This window comes from Lagopus leucura, unplaced genomic scaffold (genome assembly GCF_019238085.1).
Source record: "Lagopus leucura isolate 7727_CA_CO unplaced genomic scaffold, USGS_WTPT01 Super-Scaffold_100004, whole genome shotgun sequence".
In the NCBI taxonomy this organism is placed as follows: Eukaryota; Metazoa; Chordata; class Aves; order Galliformes; family Phasianidae; genus Lagopus; species Lagopus leucura.
Window position 1 is genome coordinate 56,036,230 of NW_024962264.1, and position 20,999 is coordinate 56,057,228.

Sequence of the window (20,999 nt, forward strand, 5' to 3'; positions counted from 1 at the left end):
CAACCAGTGACAGACTACTCAAATCCTTACTTTTGCACCCTTCACATCCCAAAACAGCTCATCTCACTGAAAGCTCACTGCTGGCAAATGAAATACAAAGAATGTTATCAAAACATACTTCCTCAAACAAAGCTTCATGGGTGTGTTAGTGAACTTCTGAAATTCACGGAGGGATTTCACTTCTTTCCAAACTTTTACAATACTTTTAAGCAACATTCTATCTTTTTCTTGTTCAGCATCACGAAGTCTTCTGGTTTGCCTAGAAATATACAAACATATGTACAAAATCAGACTTATATAACTCAGTGGAACAATACAGTGAAAAGCTTAGATACCAAAAGCCAATTGATGTGGTTTTCAATGTGATTGATGGCTGCAGTAGTTTAAATCCAAGGCACATAAAAACCAGATGAACTTAAAGATGACAGGATTTGGTTTCCTTCACTATCAATACTCTAGGCTCTAGTCTCATGAACTTTGGACAAGCTGATTTCAATTACAGTTCATTCTCTAGAGGCTTCTAAGTCTTCTGAAATGCTTATTACAGCTGTATATCATTAAAAGCATTTTAAAGTCAGTGCCTGTAAACAACAGCCCAGGAAACCAATGCTGCTGCTATGAAGTAATGCGTATTAGAATCATACATTACAAAATATGTTTTATTATGTTTTATATGACTTAACATGCTTCTAGTTCCACTAAAAAGCACTCATAAAGATGAAGTAATGTGGTAATGTCTAAAGTAACCCAAGTAGCCCTACAAGACTCTTCACACAAGCAAAAATTAAGAGGGCTCTTCTGCCTCAGACTTGGTATTTCAATATTTCTACCCTCCAAAACGTTTGTAGAACAGATATTCATTAGCACCTTTAATGATGAACACAGTCTGATGTCAAGAACAACAACAGACTTTTTCCAGTACTATTCTGATAGCTAAACATGCCCAGTACCAGTCACGTGGGGTAAAAGAAAGAAAATAAGATGTCAGCTGCAACATTATCACTTGTAATACTTGGAGAGCATGGAAGAAAGGGAGTCTGAGTTACAGCTCAGAGAAGTAACACAGAACACATTATTTAAAAGCACAAGCAGAGGTAGCAAAAACAGTAAACAGAAGTTGAAATAAACAGACTTTTTGGAAAGTAAGATGAGCAACTCCTTAATTTCATTAGCTAGCAGTTATTACTTATCCATGTAGCTAGAAATCCCTTTCTTTTCTGTTCTACAAAATGAAGCCAGAAGACAAGAAGACGCTTAAAGACAGCAGGAACACAGCAGTCAGTAATTATGCCTATGTAATTTATTCTACGTGGAAAGCAGGACCTTTCGGTAGAGAATCCCCTCTTCTGAAATACATCAGCCAGAAGAGCAGGAAACCTTCAATCTGAAGCATATAATGATTTCCTCTTCATCAAATGGAAACAGAAGGGCTGAAATTGCTCATTTGCAAAGCTTTTCTGCACTTAGGTGACACTCCTTGCTCAAATCAGCGGAAAACTACAGCTCTGATGTTTAGACAGTGAAGAGAACACAGCAATTACGTTATTAGTGGGTGGAGGAAGTATTATAAAGATTATTTTCCGTGCTACACTCTCTTCACATCTGCAGTTTTTCAAGAGTACGCCACACTGATCTTCAGGGAAATGAAATCCTAAAACTAAGACAAAGCAGATCAGATGTTTTTACCTACATACGTGCTGCCAGTTAGGTGAAAAAGCAGGACAGTAACACTGCTGAGCTTACCTGAGCCTCATGTGTAACATCTTCCACCAGAGCTGTTGCCAAGAAGAATTGCAGATATGAAAGCCCAAGAGTAACCCCAGCCAAGCTCATCTCTCATTACTTCCACAACACTGATCTCATTGATTTCAGTCAAGTTTCTCCTGATTCATAATAGTGTGACATTAAGCTAAAGCAAGCACACAAGAGCTAGAAAATCTTAAGATATCCAGAAGGAATTCTCTAATTGGAATTAACAACCAAACAAGGCTCAGGGTTGGTGCCCAGAATACAAGAGCCACCCTTTCATAGTGAGCCCTCTTATTTCTGAACCGCTTTCCCTGGTGAGAGCTCCTGTCTCTAAGGTATTGCATGGCAACTACACACCTTTTGCTCCTATCAGACATGTTGAAATATTAATAAAATTTTTTTTTTAATGGGAAACTTTGTCCTTCAGTATGAACAATACAGTATAAATATACTCCAGTATGTCCTGCACAGATAACAATACATGGCAAGTCAGCATACATAAAGGATGAAAATATGAAGAAGCAACTCCCAAGCTAAGAGTAGTGTGGATATGTAAGTATAAGCTGGTGAATGTTCCACGACCCATAGCAGAATTGTGATTCAAAAAAGAATGTGGATTTTAATTCAAATTGTATTATAAACTTTACTTATGTGATCCACTATAACATTTTGGACTTGGTGGTTTTTTTGTTTGTTTTTTAAATTGTTATTGCCCAGTTTCACACTTTTGATAAACTTTCAGATTCCAGAAGTAACGGCCCCCTATTCTACTGTGTTGGCCCATGATGTCAGAGGTGAATGTGGGGTGGTAGCAGTTGACCCTTCCCACCAATACTCCATTTTGTTGCTGTGTGACAGATGGCAGCAGAGGGGCAGTTTGACAAAAGGGCCCCTGACATGGCAGTGCAGATGAAGCAAAGGCTCTTGGAACTCAATTCCTCCATGGACAAACAAACCTGCTGACACTCACTGACACTTGCTGAACGTTTATGGAGACCAAACAGTAGATGTGAGCACAGTGTGGCAGTAGGTATGTTTCAGCAGTGGTGACAGCAACATGAAAGACAAGGCACATTCCAGACAGCCATGCACAGCAGTCACACCTCTTCACAAGATGAAGAGCACCTTGATCAGCTCATCCATACAAATTGACTATGTTGAAAAATAGCATTTTGTAGCAGAGAATTTTCTCCCTCAGAGTGCTATTGTGTTCTTCGTATGTTTTAGGTTCCAAGGAAATAAATAGGAAGCATTACTTCCAGAGCGACCTACGTACTAGTAAAAAAAAGGCTGCTCAGCTTAGATTTCCAAAATAATTTAGTTTTTATCATGCTGCTTATACTTATGGCTCACTAGCTGCCAAAATAAATACTAACTTTCACTACCAAGCCAAAAACTGGAAGATACTTTTGCTATCCAGTTACTGTCCAAGAACAATAACTGTAATATTGTAAAAGAAAACTCCACCATTTTATATTAACCCACTGGCAAAAAGAACTAAAGATGACCAACACACCTAAAAATGCACAGTGAATCAAGAGAACAGTTTTGATGCCAAGTGCCTTGTGTAATGAGAACAAAGGAGATGGAAAAAAACCAAGCTTTTTTGTCTGTTCAAACATCTGCTCGTCACTTGCAGTACTGCGTCAGCTTCCATGCATCAGCTGACCTTATTTTAACCAAACTTTAATTGTGCAAAGAACATCAGTAATTTCTAAGTAACTAATAAGAGGTAATCAAATTAGACTACTTCTGAATATAAGATTTCTACCCATGCTGTATTTTCTTCATGTTTTTTCACTCAACTTATTGATAAAGTTTCTTATGCCTTCAAAATTCTTCTACAGCCATTTCCAAGAATGTAAAAGTTCAGCATAAATTATATTCTGATCCAGCATTGAACAGAAGAGGAATACAGTTTTTGAAAGCACTGAGTTAACAAATCCATACCTACCTGATTTCAATTTTGTATTCAGGTATGCTCTGCTGTGCTGTAGGACCAGAAGCACCAGCACTGTCAGCACTACGCTGCACAGCATTCCTCAAAGCACGCAGCTTAAATGAAAAAAAAAAAAAAAAGAATTAACAGAGAACATGACATTTATGAGGCATACAGTACAATACACCTCTGAATGTCCTGCTTCTTTAATTAGAAAATTGTGGTTCTGCTACGTCTGATTTTTTAAGGTGAAATTCTAATTTGGGTCCCTAGAGACTTGTACCACTGTGTCAGACCTAGACAAAGGGGCAAGACAGATTCTGAGAGCTCAGCAAAGAGAAGAAAAACAAATAAAAAGGTGAGCACAGAAAAAACCAACAAACACCCACAACAAAACAAAAGCTTCTACAAGAGCTCACTGGGATGAAAATGTACCACTAAAGGTAAGTCCAGGAAGTGAAGAAACAAGAAGAATGAGGGGATACGATGAGTGAGTTACAGAAGCTGGGCAACAGCACAAAAAAATTTAAGTGTAACATACTGCATTTTACAACTGAAAGACCCGAAGGTTTGAAGACGAGACAGGCCTGGGAACAACAGTTTGGGTTCAAATATACTTCTGAAACCACATTTTGATTACAAGGGGCCCCACCTTCAATTACCATTAGAAGATATGCTCAACAGAACTACAGGGGTTGGAAGGGACCTCTGCAGATCATCAAGTCCAACCCCCCTGCTAAAGCACATTTCCTACAGTAGATTACACAGGAAGGGGTCCAGGCACATCTTGAGTATCTCCAGAGAAGGAGGCTCCACACTCTTTCTAGAGACCTGTTCCAACGTTCTGTCATCTTTGCAATAAACAATTTATTCCTCACATCTCTATGCAACTTTCTGTGTTCCAGTTACTGCTTGTTACCCCCGTCACTGCTGACCACTAAAAAGAGCCTGGCCCCATCCATTTGTCTTCCACACTTTTGATATTTATAAACAGTGATGAGATCTCCTCATGAAGTGAGTAAATACAAGATGCATTCTCCTAAAGCAGCTGTCCAAAAATTATACACGGCTGTGAAGACAAAAGAACACAGAAGACTGACTACAGGAGATAAATATAAGAAAGAGTGGTGTGATAGGAAATAAATAGTTGTCACATTGTTGTAGTTTCTCTGAGTGTTGATAATACTGAATGTAAAATCAGAATGGCTAGCAGATCTGCTGGAAATGAAAGCAAATACAACCAAAGTAGGAGCAACAAAATTACAATCAAGGAACAGTCTGTTTAAACAAACTGAACAAACTAGAGAGATCGTACAAATAAAGACAAGTGAGCATATCACTGAAAACATACATTGGCATACGTACTACAAATGAATCCCATTGGCACTTGAAGAAAAAGAAGATTTCAAGACAGATTTTGAAACAAAGAATAACTGATTCCAAAATGAGGACCAAAAGGTCCGAGTATCTAACCTAAACTTCCCCCGTCTCAGTTTAAAACCATTCCCCCTTGTCCTATCACCACCCACCCACTTAAACAGTCATTCCCCCTCCTGTTTATACACTCCCTTCAAGTACTAGAAGGCCACAACAAGGTCTCCCAAAAATACCTTGTCTGTGAGAAGTTCGGTAAGATTCTTCTGTTTTCTGGCTAAATACTGATCATATAACTGAGCCAGTTTAGCTGCTAACACATGTTCACGGCTGAAACAGGGATGATGTGTGAATATTAGTCCAGAAATATCAATATCCAGTTGAAAGGGCCCCTGAAAATCTCCAGGTCCAACGAGATACTGATTGGCAGCTGTTGTTTTTATTGCCTGAAAGGAAATAAATAAATAAATAAATGGATTTACAAGTTCCAAGACTTAAACTGTAAAATAGTTGAGGCTCCCAATAACAACATAAATTAAAAATACCTACCTTTCTATAGATTGTTTCAAGTTCTGGTACAATGCCTTCTTCCAATGAGAATACTGGAGGCCTAGTGGAAGACTGTCTAATTGGATTAGGCAATGCTAAGATTCTGCCATCATCACCAAACCACTCTTTCCCCTACAAACAAAGATAAAATATATTGTTTCTTCCATATCTAAATGACTTGTAAAAAACAACTATGAAAGAAAAGGTGACTATGAACTATTTCTGACTAAAGATAAGCTTTAGAACCACAGAGTCACAGAACCGAGAGCTTGCTCAAATATATTTACTTTTTTCTTTCAATGTTGAATGTTAACTGACTCAGAAAAGAAAAAAAAAAATCAACAACACTTCATATTTAAACATTGTATTTTCTTAAATGGCTAGAATTCAAAGAATTGTTGTTTCAACTGCCACCCACATCTTTAAATTGGAATATAAAAATTATAAGGCAAAGAATCATAAAACTAAACAACAGCTCAGAGCGATCCTCTCTCCATACATCTCTCAACTTCTCTAGTCTAGAACCTGAAACCCAAATTAATTAAGGAGCAGCATCTATAAAAGCAGATGAGGTGATGATTGCTATCCACACTTCACAGATGAACCACTGACCTAATTCATCTCTTTGCTGTCATGAATAGAATCCAAGTAAAGTTTAAACCAGTGCAGTTGCTGAAAGATGCTAGGCTGCCCTCTTATGCACACCTGTTTTAAGCTGCTTCTAGCTAGAGCCAAATACACTGATGTAAATCACACAGTAAAGCAATCCAGAAAACGAAGTGGTTGAAAACAAACAGTCATCAATTCTAGACCTGAACTGCTTCATGAAAGAGCCTTTCCTAGCACAGGAGAAAGTCAAAGAACTTCATAAAGGCTTGGTGCCATGATCACTTCTGACAATTGAAGAAGTGACTCAGTGAACCTTCTGGGTGCCTTCCAACTTCAGTTATTCTATGAACTATAAGAAAATATAGGGAGGAACTGCTATGCTCTAGTTTGAATGCATACTAACCTACACACCACTCAGTACAGCATAAAACCTACTAAAGCACCTTCTCAGGCTATCCTATCAGCTACTCCATAAATCTTAAACACAACCAGATAATTTACATAACATCTAATTACACTTACAGTCTGATCAATAAATTTCTACAGGTACATCACCCATGTTACCTTTACTGAACACAGATGATATTCCACACTGCTTTTGTTATGATCACACTACATCACTACAGTGCCCAGTCCTGATTTTGTCTTTATACACACCACTAGCTCCCTTCTTATTAAAACATTAAATTATATTTACTCCTATTTTAGAGGAAAATAAACTGTGGCACATACAAGCAAAGTGATCTGTCCCTCAACAAGCGCTGAGTGAAGCCAAGACGCCATCAGTTTTTTAAGACCCAGTCTGACACCCTATACATTGGGAAACACTAAAATACACTCCAACAAAAATCCCCATTTCCTGAAGTCCAATATAGCCATACATTTTGAAGATGAAAGCCCCAAATTACCATGATTACCATGATGGCCTATAGAGTAGCAAAATCAAATGCTGATAACGAAGAAGTCTGAAGACAGCTAAGAATACAATGATGACTTACTTGCTCCTGTCTCAGAATTCTGTTTTCTAAAATATTTTGATTAGATGGTGATACAAAGGGCCTTTCTTCTGCATAAAGACCCTCATCCTCAAGGTACCTAGGCTGCATGTTTTCAGGCATCTTCTGAGAAGTAGGCACTAACAAGAAATTATACATAAATCACGTGAAAGATCTTAAAATTGCCATTCTAGTTTGCTTATTCTGTAACAGCCTATGCTGTGCATTCTTTAAATAAATGGTATTCCATATTGAGCGTGCTGCCAGCAGTATATTCCTAAGTAAAATTTTAAAAAGTATATAACAGAAATAGGTCGTTTTCTTTATCAGGACAGATCCACAGGTTAATTCTATCCTAGAAGTATCACAGATCCTCCAAACAGATCATGAAACATTTGCTTTAAATATTCTTTCAATAAATCAGTGGAGTTTCATTTTAATAGTTTCTTTTCTAACCCTGTTAAACCTTTCCAGCAGTAACAATTGATTACACAAACATTTTGAAGCCACTCTCAGATAAAGTAAAGCTTTAACTACTATTGCTAGTTTGGTTCAGGCTACTCTTGTACAAAACCCAGAACATGCATAAAAACTCATGTTAACTAGTAATAGCAGGCAAGATTCTTTAAACACCATTTGCATCATAACTTCACTGGTGTGTATGTGTGGGCTTAGTACTTTTTTAAAGAGCAGTTTCTGCCTGCATCCAAGAGAGTAATTATACCAATAGAACAGCAGGTACAGCGATCCCCTACAGCAAAACACAGCAGAACACTCTGGAAGCAGTCAGAACTCAGATGTCAGACATGAAAAAGGAGAGGAACCAAATGTCAAAATTTTGGTACTTCGTCCCAAGCTGTCCTGGTATCATTTTAGTTACCTATCATTACAAAAATCATTTCTGTTTCTTTCACTTCAAATATTAAATAGCAAGTAATACCATTACATCACAGAAATCCTAATGTTACACAAACAGAATCACTGGCAAGCTTGTCATATGGAAAGAAATTACTGATGTGTTCAAGTAAATACCACATATTATGCAGCACATGAATCACTTTTAGTACCCTACACTGTAACCTGCTGTATATGCTAAATAACAGCTAAAGCCCAGTGAAAAAGGGGCCAGCCACCTTCCATTTACCACAGAAGGCACTACATTATACTCCGGAGCAACCAACGTGCCAGCACAGCACATGATGGCGATTTGTGAAGGTTTGCATTTCACTGTTAGCACATTTGGTCAGATCTTTTCAGACACAGACTTACCTGGATGATCAGTGTCAAACACAGCCCTTAAGTCTCTCCCTGCTGCCAGTCAGATACACAATTTTTCGGCAGATCAAAGAGCGCAATGCTACGCAAAGTCCAGGAGGAAAACTGAATGCACCAGCTTCATACCTGTCTGCATGCTGGGAATGAACAGAAATTCTTTCTCTTTTTGCAGTTGTTCAGAGTATCTTTCACACTCAGCAGGCTTCATTACTAGAAAATCTTCATCTGCCTGCCCCATCATGAACAGATCAGCATCTTTAACTAGGCGTGCATCTTCATCCTATATTCAGGTGCAAACATCACCATTAGCTCACCTATTTCTTAAAGTAGAGAATTTTACAAAGTACACTTTCAGAACTTTTAAGGAAACAAAAGCTGCCATTTTGTATCAGATAATTAAAATTAATTCAAGTCTGATTAAAATTATGAACATTTATTCTACAGCTCACACCGTTTCATCCTCCTCTTGTTCTTCCTCATGAGTTTCTACATATTCTTCTGCCTCTTCTTCATTTAATTCACTCCTTTTCCGTGCTCCCACCTTTATACCCTCTGGTTCAGGATCAAAATTGAAGGTAAAGAAATTATATGCTTCTTCAGCAGAAGGATAATCATTCTGGGCCTGTGAAAAGAAAAAAAAAAAGTAATATAAAAATGTTTTTAAAGAAACTTAAGGCAAGCAGAACTATCTTTCCATTAATATTAGCATTAATGGCAAGTATAAACACTTGTTACTGGATAGCTATTTGCTCTGGAACAGACCCCACACAAGTGCTCTGAATGATTTAAATATTTTTAGATATCAATGAGAAGAACAACATTTTAAATTCTGGCTACAATGCAGATATCATTATATAATGGTGGATAATAAAAATGCAGATGAATCACTTAAAGATAAATTTATAATTGTATTTTGCCTGTGCAAGACTGAGGCACCTCTGAGTGTTAGGATGAAAGCTCCCATAGAAGAATGAACATGAGCATTTTTTACTATAAACATTTGTGTTCCTTTAACTAAGAGTTGGTTTCAGTTGATAGGATTTTAAAAGAAGGAACATTTTCCTCCAAGCTCTACAAATTGTGTACAGATGGATATACTTCATTTTATAAAATTAAATAACCCCATGTCATTCTTATGTTTGGTTTCCATCTCATACTCCAATTCTAGGCATACACTGTTGGAGAATTTTTAAATTACAAACTCCTTTTCATTGCTCAAGACCAAGTTCTGCTTGCTTACTCAAACAGAATCAGAAAACCTGATGCTTAAATAAAATTAATGTCAGTTATTGAAATGAAAGAATTGGTACTTACCTCTGACTTCTGCTTGAGTTTTTTCACAGAATCAGAAAACTTTATTTTTGACGACAAGAGAGATTCATCCCTCATCTCTTCAAGTTTATCACCAGACTGAACCAAAAAAATACATAAGTTTTAACACAACGGTTCATCAAAAAAGCAAGCAACCAACAAACTACAGCTGAATACTGATTTGATTAGATGTTACCCCCTGAGGGGGAGAAACAAGAAATCTGCCCATCCCAGGGGCTGGAGAAAGAAGAGGCTGACAGAGAGCACAAGCCTGGAAGCTGAGGCAGTGGTGCTAGTTGCCTAACAACACTGCCTACAGGGAGAACCAATGAGCCCAAGGCCAGCTACATCAACTGTCTCTGTTGAAATAAGGAATAATATATTTGCCATCCAAGAAAAAAAAGCACTCTCTATTGCTTGGGTGCCTGAATACAAACTTTTTTTTTCCCCCCTCTCAAACAATTATTGTAGGCTACTCTGAAACCCTGTGGATGACATTCCCCTGCCTTCTCAAGAAAGGAAATAGCACAGTTGTCCTCTCCCTCCTTTCTGAAGCTTCAATCCAGGCATGCCCAACTCACAGCCTGTGTGTGGCCCAGCACAGCTCTCAACACAGCCTGTCCTTTCCCTGCCCCACGTGCCACCATGGCAGTGGTTCTGTGCTGCTGAGTGGCCAGGCACAACCATCACTCAGCACCAAGGGAACACTGGTGCACTAGGAACCCCGTGTGGGTTGAAACCAGGGCACAGGGAAGGTTCAGTGCAGTGCTAACTCAGCTGATGGCAAATAATGTGATGGATTTTGTTACACTTGCTAAACGCAGTCCTATGAACAGCAAAAAATATGCAGCCATGCTTTCTGTTTTGATAAAGGAATTTGTGAATAGGTTTCAAGACTGCAAAAAAAAACAAAAAAACAACCCATCACCCATTATTTCGGTTTATTTGCATTTTCAGGCAGCACAAATACATTACTTGTGAATGTTCATATGGAATGCATGGAGTTGCAATCTAAAATTTGATCACGTCTCTTTAGCAGACTTTTACAAGACCTCTCTCGTCAGAGAGAAATATCCTCACTTCACAGTTACACCTCACTCACAACCCTGCTTTTTGGCAGCATTTACACTTGTGGACAATTACTGTCAAGGATGAAGCACAAGAAGAGTAAAATTTCAACAAAAATTTCTGATGAACACTTTGAGAGCTCACTAAGAATTGCAGCCACTGCCATCAAACCAGACTGATGCATTAGTTTCACAAACACATCCCACTAAATTTTCTGCTTTTATTGCTCTCTTTTTATAGGTTCTAATAAAAAACATAAAATAAGTTTTGTTACTTTATACACATTAATGATATTCTACGTTTAATGACAGCTACTCCAAAACTAACAAAGAATATCTGTGCCAGTTTTACAGGTATTAACTTTGTTAGTTGGTTAATACAGAATTACTTTTCTAACAAAGAATATGCTCATACTAAAAACACATACACAGAAAATAGTGACAAGGAAATACAAATACAGAGCAATGACACGGCTAACATGTAGTGGTTACAACATTTAGCAACTCCACTATGTAAATTCATGTAAAGCTATAATAGAGCGCCCCTTTCTCTAACAGCAACTAAAATACTTCAAGGTATCTTAAACAACAGAAGTAATGAGCCTGTAAATGACAAGTTTAACAGGATACCTACACTGTAATTAAAGAAAAATGATTATGGTTAAACATGTACATTAAAAGCAGTAATTGGGGAGGTTCCTTTTAACAAAAGCAAACGATATAATTCTAGTCACAATAAAATGGATGAAACTGATCTTCTGTAGTTGAGCCCTTACCCCTTTATCCAATCTGAGTTCTGCTTTCCTTTCTCTGATGCTTTTTAAATGCCTTGGCCGTGGACCCGGGTCTTCTTGAGATAAAGAAGCTTCTGCTTTTGACTAAGCAAATAAAAAAAAAGCTCAGTGGTAATATAAAATGTAATAACACCAAAGCTACAGTAATTCCCAGGAACTTAACATCTCATGCATGCTTGCAATAGGGACTGAATCTTTTATTTATAATAATCAGCTTAAGTGCTTTTTAGACCTAGATGTTAATACTCCTTATTAACCCACAGAGTAAACTTGCAAGCAAATCCACTCATTTCAAAAGAGCGTTAACAACGTTTTTGATGCAAATATACAAGAATCTTGTAACAATTTCATAATTTTAATTATTACAAAGAATAACACAACTGAAATATAAACCTCAGAAAAAAAAAAAACACACCACCACAGCATGAGCAAGTCACTGGAAAAATAACTGCACCAAAGAATCAATCAAATATTAATTCAGCCTTAGAAATAAAAAAGCAGATCCAATCAGCCACATGTAACACTAGGAAAGCAAACTGAAGATGTTGGTACTTCGAAGAAGAAAGCCAACCAAAGAACCTGAAGGTCACACACCCTGGCTGCTTTTAGTTTCTCTCTCATACGCTCCCTGATGGAAAGTTCTGAAAATCCCATTCTTGATGTAGAAGGCACAGGGGGCAAGCCTGAAAGAAAAAACACACAGTGACACAATCAAATGGATTGTTTTGTAAAAGACATTTTAAATTATGTAAAATAAGCTTATTTATAGCCCACAGACTCCCATGTTCCAACAAAAAGCATGAGGAAGTAGAATTGTGTTTGTTTTTGCAATTCAGACCTTACAGACCATTAATTTAAATGCCTCAGTTGCAACAAATCTAGCTCTTACAATGTGCTCTTACAGAATTCCTATTTGTTGTAGCCTTTAAATTAGCGTTCCCAGAAAGTCCAGACTTTTCTTTCCAAAATATAAAGTGAATAAGAACTCATCTCCAATCAAACTTATCAAGACCTCACTTTCATTTGAGGGTAGATGGGATTCCCTCCTCTTATCTTCTACATCAGATAGATAATGATCTCCTCTGGCAGATTCAAGTCACTCCTGTAGAGCGACCTCATACCCTACTGTATACCTCAATTTCTAAATAGAAAGGATAAATAATTATCCTGGTGTTTATAAAAAAGCTATGGTCTTGGGGACAGAAACACAAAAGAGTGGACGCCTACAACCCACCCTCTCATATGAAATGATTAAAGTGAATACTATAAATGAGATTGCATGTGCAACCAAATGGCTGAAGTTCTGCCAGCTTTCTGTATTGAGCAGAACTATGTTTGTGCTCTACACGTTACTTGGAGGCAGCACCCATTTCCCTTCCGTTGGGCTGCACCGCCACATTAAGAGGCTCATGTTTATCCTCTTCACAAAACCCTCCAGGATATTTTAGCTGAAAATCGCTTAGAAACCTAACAGCTTGAAAAGTGAGCAGTTCAAGGCTTCTCTTATTGAAAGAATTCATTAATTTCTTCATTAATGAAACAGACTCTAGTTGCATCATTTTCTTCTCATCTGTCAGTTTGAGCCAGCTTGTTTGCAAATATTTAGAAGACAGTAAGAAACAACAGCAGGCCTATATGAGCCAAGATGAAGTTGTCAAGCCAACTGTTCTTCAGCAGGCATTTTATCCAGCCCTGGGATGGTTTAGGAAAAAAAAAAAAAACAGGTTCGCAGTATGCACTGTAGAAAATGTCTGCCATTGGGAAATACTTTGTCAGAAAGAGGTGGATACAGAGGGGGACCTGGAAGTCGCTAGAAAACTACATTTAAAAAGATCAGCAAGTAACAGTTGTTAAATTCAAAGTCCATACTGTTTAGGTATTCTCAGGATCTGCTGAAATGAAGACTCTGTGTACAAGATGTGCAGGCAAAGAGTATCAGAAGTCTCATTTACCGACGGACTTCACTCTTAGTTTCTGGAAAAAAGGAAAAAAAATCCTCTTTCACAGAACTCTGTTCTGTTTTCTGTTTGTTTTTACTACCTGGAGGCATTCAAGGCCAGGCTGGATGTGGCTCTGGGCAGCCTGGTCTAGTGGTTGCACATAGCAGGAGGACTGAAACTAGATGACCACTGTGGTCCTTTCCAACACAGGCCGTTCTATGATTCTATGAAATTGAAGCCTACAGAAAGTTCCTGCACACAGAAAGGCTGTGTGTCATCCAGAGAGGGAAATGCCAAACTTAATTACAATATAAAAAGCCTCTAAAATCAGCTGTGGAATATCCATCATTGCAAGTCTCCATGGTATTTTTTGTGTTTAAAGCGATCCTAATCCAGTGTGTAAAAACATACTATACTTCATGGGAGCAACTGTTTCATTTCGATTTCATCCCAATTAATGAAAAATGCCAAACAACAGATAAGAATCTGCTTTCAATTTTCTGAAATACGTGACAATTCCCTGTAAATGCTTTCAGACAAGCCAGGTTAAAGTGAACAATGTAAACATTCAAAAACAGCACAGAAATACTCAGCCATCACGTACAGCATCTGCAGAACTGATGTTCCACATGCAGAAAATTTTCTTCATGAATGAATCAATACCTTGTGATAACAGGGGAATGATGCTTTTTGTATGAAACGAAAAACATTTTAAGCCTTTAATAGTTGTGGCAAAATTAAATCAATGCATCTATTACTGTGAGACTGCAATTCCTTGGAGGAAAGATCACACAAACGTTTACTTTATTTCTCTGTGCATGGAATTTTATCCTGCTTGTGTGAACGGGCTCTACAGTCAATTTGTTGTTAGCTTTAAGATATACTTATGAAGCAGGAGAAAACAGACATCTCCAAGAGCATTATGTTGCAAGATCACTTTTTCAGGACTGCATCAAAGCAGTTCACACTGTGTTTTACACTGGAAGCACCATTATCCTACAATGGATCTGTATTTCACTCCATACAGATATGACCTAGATACAAAGACAAAATTTGGAATTGTGATTTCTGACTGCTGGACTGATATATTGCCACATTTTTCAATTTAAGAAAGGTACACAGGCATCTAAAATGGCACAACATGACTGAATGGGAACTGCTGAATCACGGCCTGAACCTCTGACTGATCACCTGAGGCGAGCACTGAGTCAGCCCTGGGAGCACAGGTGAAGGCAATTCTCCTGTGCTGCCGGAAGGGGTGGAGCCTGGCTGCACCTCTCCTAGATCCCATTTAAGAGCTGACTGCCTGTGGAGAAGGATCTCTTCTGGAGATCTGCTCTGCTGCAGTTTCATAAGTGAGCTCAGGATATAAGTAAGCGTCCTATTTTTTTCTGCTTTGGTGTAATAACTGCGTAGCCAAGCCCTCTGGTACATCTCATAACTGTAACATCTGTACATTCATTAATTGTACGGTGACACTAAATGAAAAAAGTAAAGTTCTATCATTGGTTGCATTAGAAAAATCAAGAGTAAAGACTGACTGAACTGCTGAAGACCAACAGGAACAAACATCTGCTGTGACTATGAAAAGAAGAAACAGATACGTTACATATTTTAAGGAAAGTCTGCCATACTGGGACCAGAATGAGAATGTGAACATATAACAAGAGCATGGAAGAAAGGAAACCCTTGAGGGACATCACAAACTCAAAGTTCTGCAGCTGTTTACCATCACCCACTTGCATTAAAATACAGTTCCTTTTTCATAGAAAGGTCTGTGTGTGTGTATTTTAACACCACAGAGGCACTACAAACAAGGAAGCAATACAAAAAGTGGAGAGCTATTCTTTTTTTAAGATGAGTGTCTTCGGAAAACAAACAAAACAGACTGATGAACTGTACTGCTATTAAGTGAACCACTTTAATTCAGATCACCACAAGCTCTCACTCCATCACAGCAAAGCTAACAGAATTCCAGAAAAGAGGGATTTCAGAAGAAATAACAGTGAAATTTTACTGAGTAAAATCTGAGGAAACAAAACACTTTTCAGAAGGGAACTAATGGTCAATTCTCCTTTCAGCGCACTGCTGTGCTGTTAGTTCTTGGAAAAAGGTGTTTCTGTAACATAAAACCACCATCACTAGAGGGTGTCTCTTGATTTCCTCACAGGATCGATCCTAACAGCTGTTGGCCTGCAGCACATCCCTTCCTGGAACAAGCAGGCATAAAGATCTTCAAAGAGAAGCAAACGTTCCTACACCGCAGGTGCCCACAACGAATATCATACTGGTAAAATAAGCTCATGGACAACATGTTTCACTTTGGCACTGATGATGAAAACCTGAAATGGGCTTGGGGTTTATTGACTCTTTAATTAGCTCTTTTATAGAGCCTATTCACGTGAGCCCGTAAAGCTCCGCAGTTGGATTCACAACGCTAACGTTCCCCGAGGTATTTATTCAGCAGGAATATCACAGAGATTCCGCTACAGATGTCCGCCGTTACTGGGAGGTCCCAAAAGGCTCCGTCCATTCGGCAGCGGGACGTTCGCTTCCCACGGCCTCGCCCGCGTCCCTCCCGCACGCCCTTTATCCCGGCAGAACGGAGGCCAGCAGCCCGTCAGCGACCGCGGGCATCACCGGGCTTCAGCCACAAAACACGAGCTTTACACTCAAACACGCAAATCCTTGGAAGGATCACGGAACACGGAAGCCCAAGGCAAAACTCTTTTAAAAGAGCGTGTTTGAAAACTGTGGAATCGTTCAAGTCGGGAAAGCCCGCGCACACGTACCCCCACGTTGCAACGCCAGCAGCGCAGCCCCGCCCGCCCCTCCCCGCCCCGCCCGCGGCCGGCGGAGTCACTCACTGCGCAGCGCCGGAGGGGCAGCGGCTGCCGGCTCTGCTGCCATGTCGGCGGCGTTGTCTCGCTTTGCCCGCGGCTCGGCGGACCCGGCAGGTCCCGGCAGCTGGAGCGGGACAGAAATGAAAGGGAGAACGCATGAGTGAGGGGCAGTAGGGGAACGGGACGAGGCGCGGTCGCCGGCGGTGCGACCTCCGACCCCAAAGGGGAGGGGAAAAAGCGCGAGCGCGCATGCGCGGGTCGCGCTCAACGCCGTGTACGCGTGCGCGGCGGGCGCAGTACTCTCTCGACCGCTGAGGAGCTGTGCGGCCGGCGCGTGCGCTGCGTCCCGTCATAGGTGTCATCGCTAGTCTACGAGAACCCTGCTAAGGAGCTTCCCTGTGCCTTTAGTAGGCCAAACAGTGGAACTCAGTGAAGTTAGAAAACACAGCCATGCATTTGTCTACTTACATCCCTAAGGCATCTTCCTTCGTTGCTTATCTCCTCGCATCAGTTGCCTGTGTCCATGGAGGGATTTGTTCCTCCTGCCATACTGATGGAGTTCTCAGTTCAAGCACGGTTGCTCCTAAAGTAGTTTTCAAGATCAGAAAGCAGGACAACTGTTTTTTAACTTACTTGAGACTAAATATGTTCAACTAGCGACCGAAAGATAAAGTAACCAACTTTACATACTTCTAACTAATTCTATTTTATATTGATGCAATTCACAGCATTATGGTAGCTAATGGTGACATGTTTGCACAGGATTGAAGGGTAACTGCAAACCTGCATTAGCTACAGTAGTACTGATTGTATGGATCTGTGGATTACAAGAGCCTAACGGACACTACTGCGTTATTAATTATTTTCTTGTGTATACAAATGAGTGCCTGTCACTCAGTGAAATATCATACAAGCATTTGGGCTGGAAGGGACCTTGAAAGTCTGTCTAGTCCAAGTATCCTGCACTGAACAGGGACACCTACGGCTGGATCAGATGCTTAGAACCCCATCCAGCCTGACCTTGAGTGTCTCCAGGACATCTCTAGATGAGCTGTTATAGTGCCTTGCTACCCACACTGTAAGAAAACGTTTCTTTACATCCACTCTACATCTCCATCTTTCAGTTTGAAACCATTTCCCCTTGTATTACCACAGCATGCCTTCACTGAGTGCTACTATTGCTTCACCTCAGCTGTTTGTTTTATTTTTTTTCCCCCCCCACAGAAAGCTTGCACCAACAATATAGTTCTACCACCCAACAGCATAATTTAGTCTGTATTTTAAAAATCCTGCGAAATAACTCACAGGAGTAAAACACAGGAAGTTTTTCCACACCCCGCTGCACCTCCTTTAGCAAGAGTGCCTGCACAAATTATCCTATTTCGCCATCCGTTCTTTGTACTGGATATGTAAGCTCATGCATACTTTCCTCAGAGACTGCATCCAACCCAAGCAGTACTCTCTGTTAGGAAATGCCTAGTATAAAGGCAGAACAGGCAGAGGAGAAATGACTTTGTTATCTTCCACCTAAGCATATTCCCTGCTCTCCCCAAAGGATTTCCAGGTTGCTAAACAGCACCGTTAGGTTGCACAGGGAAGTGAACTTGCCCTAAGATAGTGGTTTTGTTAGGCAAACAGGACACTCCCTAAGCACCTTTGCATTCACCTTAGCACCATTTATAACAGCACCTTGCACAAGTGCTAAGCACGATGTGCCTGCAAACTGCAGAGTTTCCTGGCTGCATGCAAATTTAATCAGATAACAGCTTTGTAACACAAAAATTATAACACTGCAAGAAGCTGCAGTGTTTTTGTTGCTCAGCTCATAAACTTCTTTTTCATATCAAACTTTTATGTATCACATTTAAAGTCTGCTGAAGGCACATGAAAATGGAGAATGCTGGCAACAAACCAGAAGGGCCTTATGGCCACTTTCTTTAACAATTCTTTATCATTTCTTGAAATTAAGTACTAGAGCAGCACTAAAAAAAAGAAGTAGTGAACAACTGAAAGCAAGGACACTAAAGCTCTCCATTAGCTATTTCTGCAGAGGCTGTTTCCAAAGCAGTAAAACTCCAAAACAAACAGAAGTTTCTCTAACTCCTCTTCACAAAATGAGTTACATCAGAAACACATGGAACACCACTCTGAGGGTTTTGGATTCCTAAACTGTCTCACCCATGAAAATGCGCAGAACACTGTGATATGATATCTGAAGGAAAATAATTGTTTCCTACCTGGGTTTTCTGATACAGCAGCTGTGGGACTGCCAGCAGCCGAGCACAGCAGCCTCCCCTAGCAACAGGCTGCTCTGCTTTTTAAAGAGAAAGGCTCAGATTCTGCCCCTTCTGCCACTAAAGCCATTCTGGAAGACTTCTTTTGTTTTGTAGACAATTTTTTTTTACAGTAAGAGGGAAAGAGAAAGCTATAAGTAAAACACAGAGAAGATGAAGAAGTGATTGCAGCTCCTGCTGACAGCACCTTATCCTAATCATTGCATTGGAGTAGAGGAAATCTGTCAGTGCTACCAGATAGTTTGTAGAAATGTGAATTGTCTTACATATGGTTCCTAATTTTTATAGGTACAAAGCAATTTATAGTATTCCTAAAAAATCTGGAAAGATCTTTTCTGCTGAGCCAGGTTGTTAAGAAGTAATTTCTTACAATAACATTTGCATCAGTATCTTTATAACAGCCAGAATAAACAACACTGTGGGTACTAAATGGAGTTGTTGCTAAACCTGTTTATAATTGCCCCTGTACAATCAGCCCCTGTAACTTCTGAAGGTCTGTTCCTGCAAAGCTTTAATAGCTGGAATCACATGAAAAGAGATGGCTGAATTGTCTCCTATTTCTGAAAGTGGTTATAAAAAGTCATGGGAAGAAGTAAACAGCCACAGAAGATGAAAGATCTGTAGTATGGACATTGAGTTAAATTAAGTGGAACTATCACAGCTAGAAGGAGCTGGCATGAGAATATTTTTCAAGAATGGAAATGTCAGGTTTTTGAAGGTGATGCATCCAGTACACAATTTCTGATATCTGCAAAGTCTGCAAATATGAACAGCATTATGTAAGGAACATTAAAGTAGTACCCTAAAGGAATAGTGGGAACCTTTGCTTACCGGGATGAAAAGCTACTTAAAAACATATGTCAGGACGGACATGACTCCACTCCCAGAAATAAGACAGAATTTAAGCCATATATGATTCCTGGAGGGGAGAAAAACACATTTATTTCAGTCAGCATCATAAAAACAGGGAAGCCTAGTGTCTTTGATTGCACCGTGCAGCAGATGCAGTGCTCCAAATGAGATGATGTGACAAGCTTTGCTTTGTTAGGTGCAGCACTGTCACTGATGTTTTGCCAAGCATGGCATTTGGAGCAGACAGAACCTGTGGGAGCTTGCAGAGGGAAACGATTATAAAAAGCAAAATGTTGATCTTTAGTGAAAGAGAGCCTTCAGGTTTTATGGCTGGGGCCATGGCTGTGGGCCTTGTTTTTGGTACTACCATCTCACCACAGCACCCTACATCTGCTGCTCAGGGAAAGGCTGTGCTGGCTGCCCCGAATGAGGCAGGCCACAGGGTGATCTCACCAAATAAGATGTTGTTGTATTATTAGAATAGAAGTTTTGGCTACTGTAGGCAGCTCTGCAGTGATCTCAACCTCAGAGAGGTTACAAAGAAGGGAGAACAAACTCTGCTCAGCGTGATTATTTTAAACTGATTGCACCTCACTCCAGTATGACTGGATTCACAAATAAAATTCCTTGAAATTTGTCACACATGGAGGAAAAATCAGTGTTCACTTATCAGACCATCTGCCAGAAGATGCAGGTGGTGTGGAAAGGAGGAAAGCCTGCTGCTTTGGCAGCAGCAGCAGTGGTAGACAAGTTTTCAGATGATTAAAGAGGTTGTTTTTCAACTCAAAGTTTAAATCCCTTCCACTATCTTCCCAACCTAAGATTAATGCTCGTTTGCAAGTAAAGAACGAAAAGAGAATGCTGGTAAATGGTATTTTTTTTTTTAATATAATTCACTCATTTCTAGAAATCTCATCTGCATCTTGCTAAGAGTTCACTCTTGAGAAATACAATTATTTTGTTTTTCAGTAATTCAGTCTTTCTTGTCCGTTTGTTAATGTGACAAAAGCAAGGTCTATTCTTTCACAGAAACAACTTTATGAACACAGTGTTATGCTTTATATTGTATTAAGGATTCTGACGGGCGCTTTAAGTTTGAAAAGCAACGATTTTATTATTTATTTGTAATTTATTTGTAATTTGTAATTGATAATCCTTAGAAATTCTTAAGTATGTTGACTTTGGGCACATAAATGAACTATCTAGCCCACCTTCACATACGGTAAAACCTTTGGGAGGACAGCCAAGTTACTGCACTCGAAGCTGTCCAAGGAGGAACTGGAGCATTACTTCATGAAAGATCTGCCAAGAGGTCACTTGCATCATTATAAAGGTACTGCTGTGTTCTTCTCATCAATCCGTATCTTCTGAGAGACGTGTAAATTGCAGTATTAAATTACACCAGTTC

At 39.6% G+C, this 20,999-nt stretch overlaps 1 protein-coding gene across 1 annotated transcript in view; it reads right to left on the reverse strand.

The window, feature by feature from the left end:
* The window catches only part of CC2D2A (coiled-coil and C2 domain containing 2A), a 45,903-nt gene extending 29,243 nt beyond the window's left edge, over window positions 1-16,660 (reverse strand). The window contains exons 1-11 of the mRNA XM_042872001.1: window positions 16,470-16,660; window positions 12,257-12,345; window positions 11,645-11,746; window positions 9,805-9,900; window positions 8,942-9,112; window positions 8,617-8,770; window positions 7,219-7,355; window positions 5,612-5,743; window positions 5,299-5,508; window positions 3,704-3,804; window positions 119-259 (exon numbers count right to left, since the gene is read on the reverse strand). Coding sequence (XP_042727935.1) covers window positions 119-259; window positions 3,704-3,804; window positions 5,299-5,508; window positions 5,612-5,743; window positions 7,219-7,355; window positions 8,617-8,770; window positions 8,942-9,112; window positions 9,805-9,900; window positions 11,645-11,746; window positions 12,257-12,345; window positions 16,470-16,512 — 1,376 coding nt within the window. The 5' untranslated portion in view covers window positions 16,513-16,660. The remainder of the gene's footprint in view (window positions 1-118; window positions 260-3,703; window positions 3,805-5,298; window positions 5,509-5,611; window positions 5,744-7,218; window positions 7,356-8,616; window positions 8,771-8,941; window positions 9,113-9,804; window positions 9,901-11,644; window positions 11,747-12,256; window positions 12,346-16,469) is intronic.
* Between the last annotated feature and the right edge of the window lie 4,339 nt (window positions 16,661-20,999).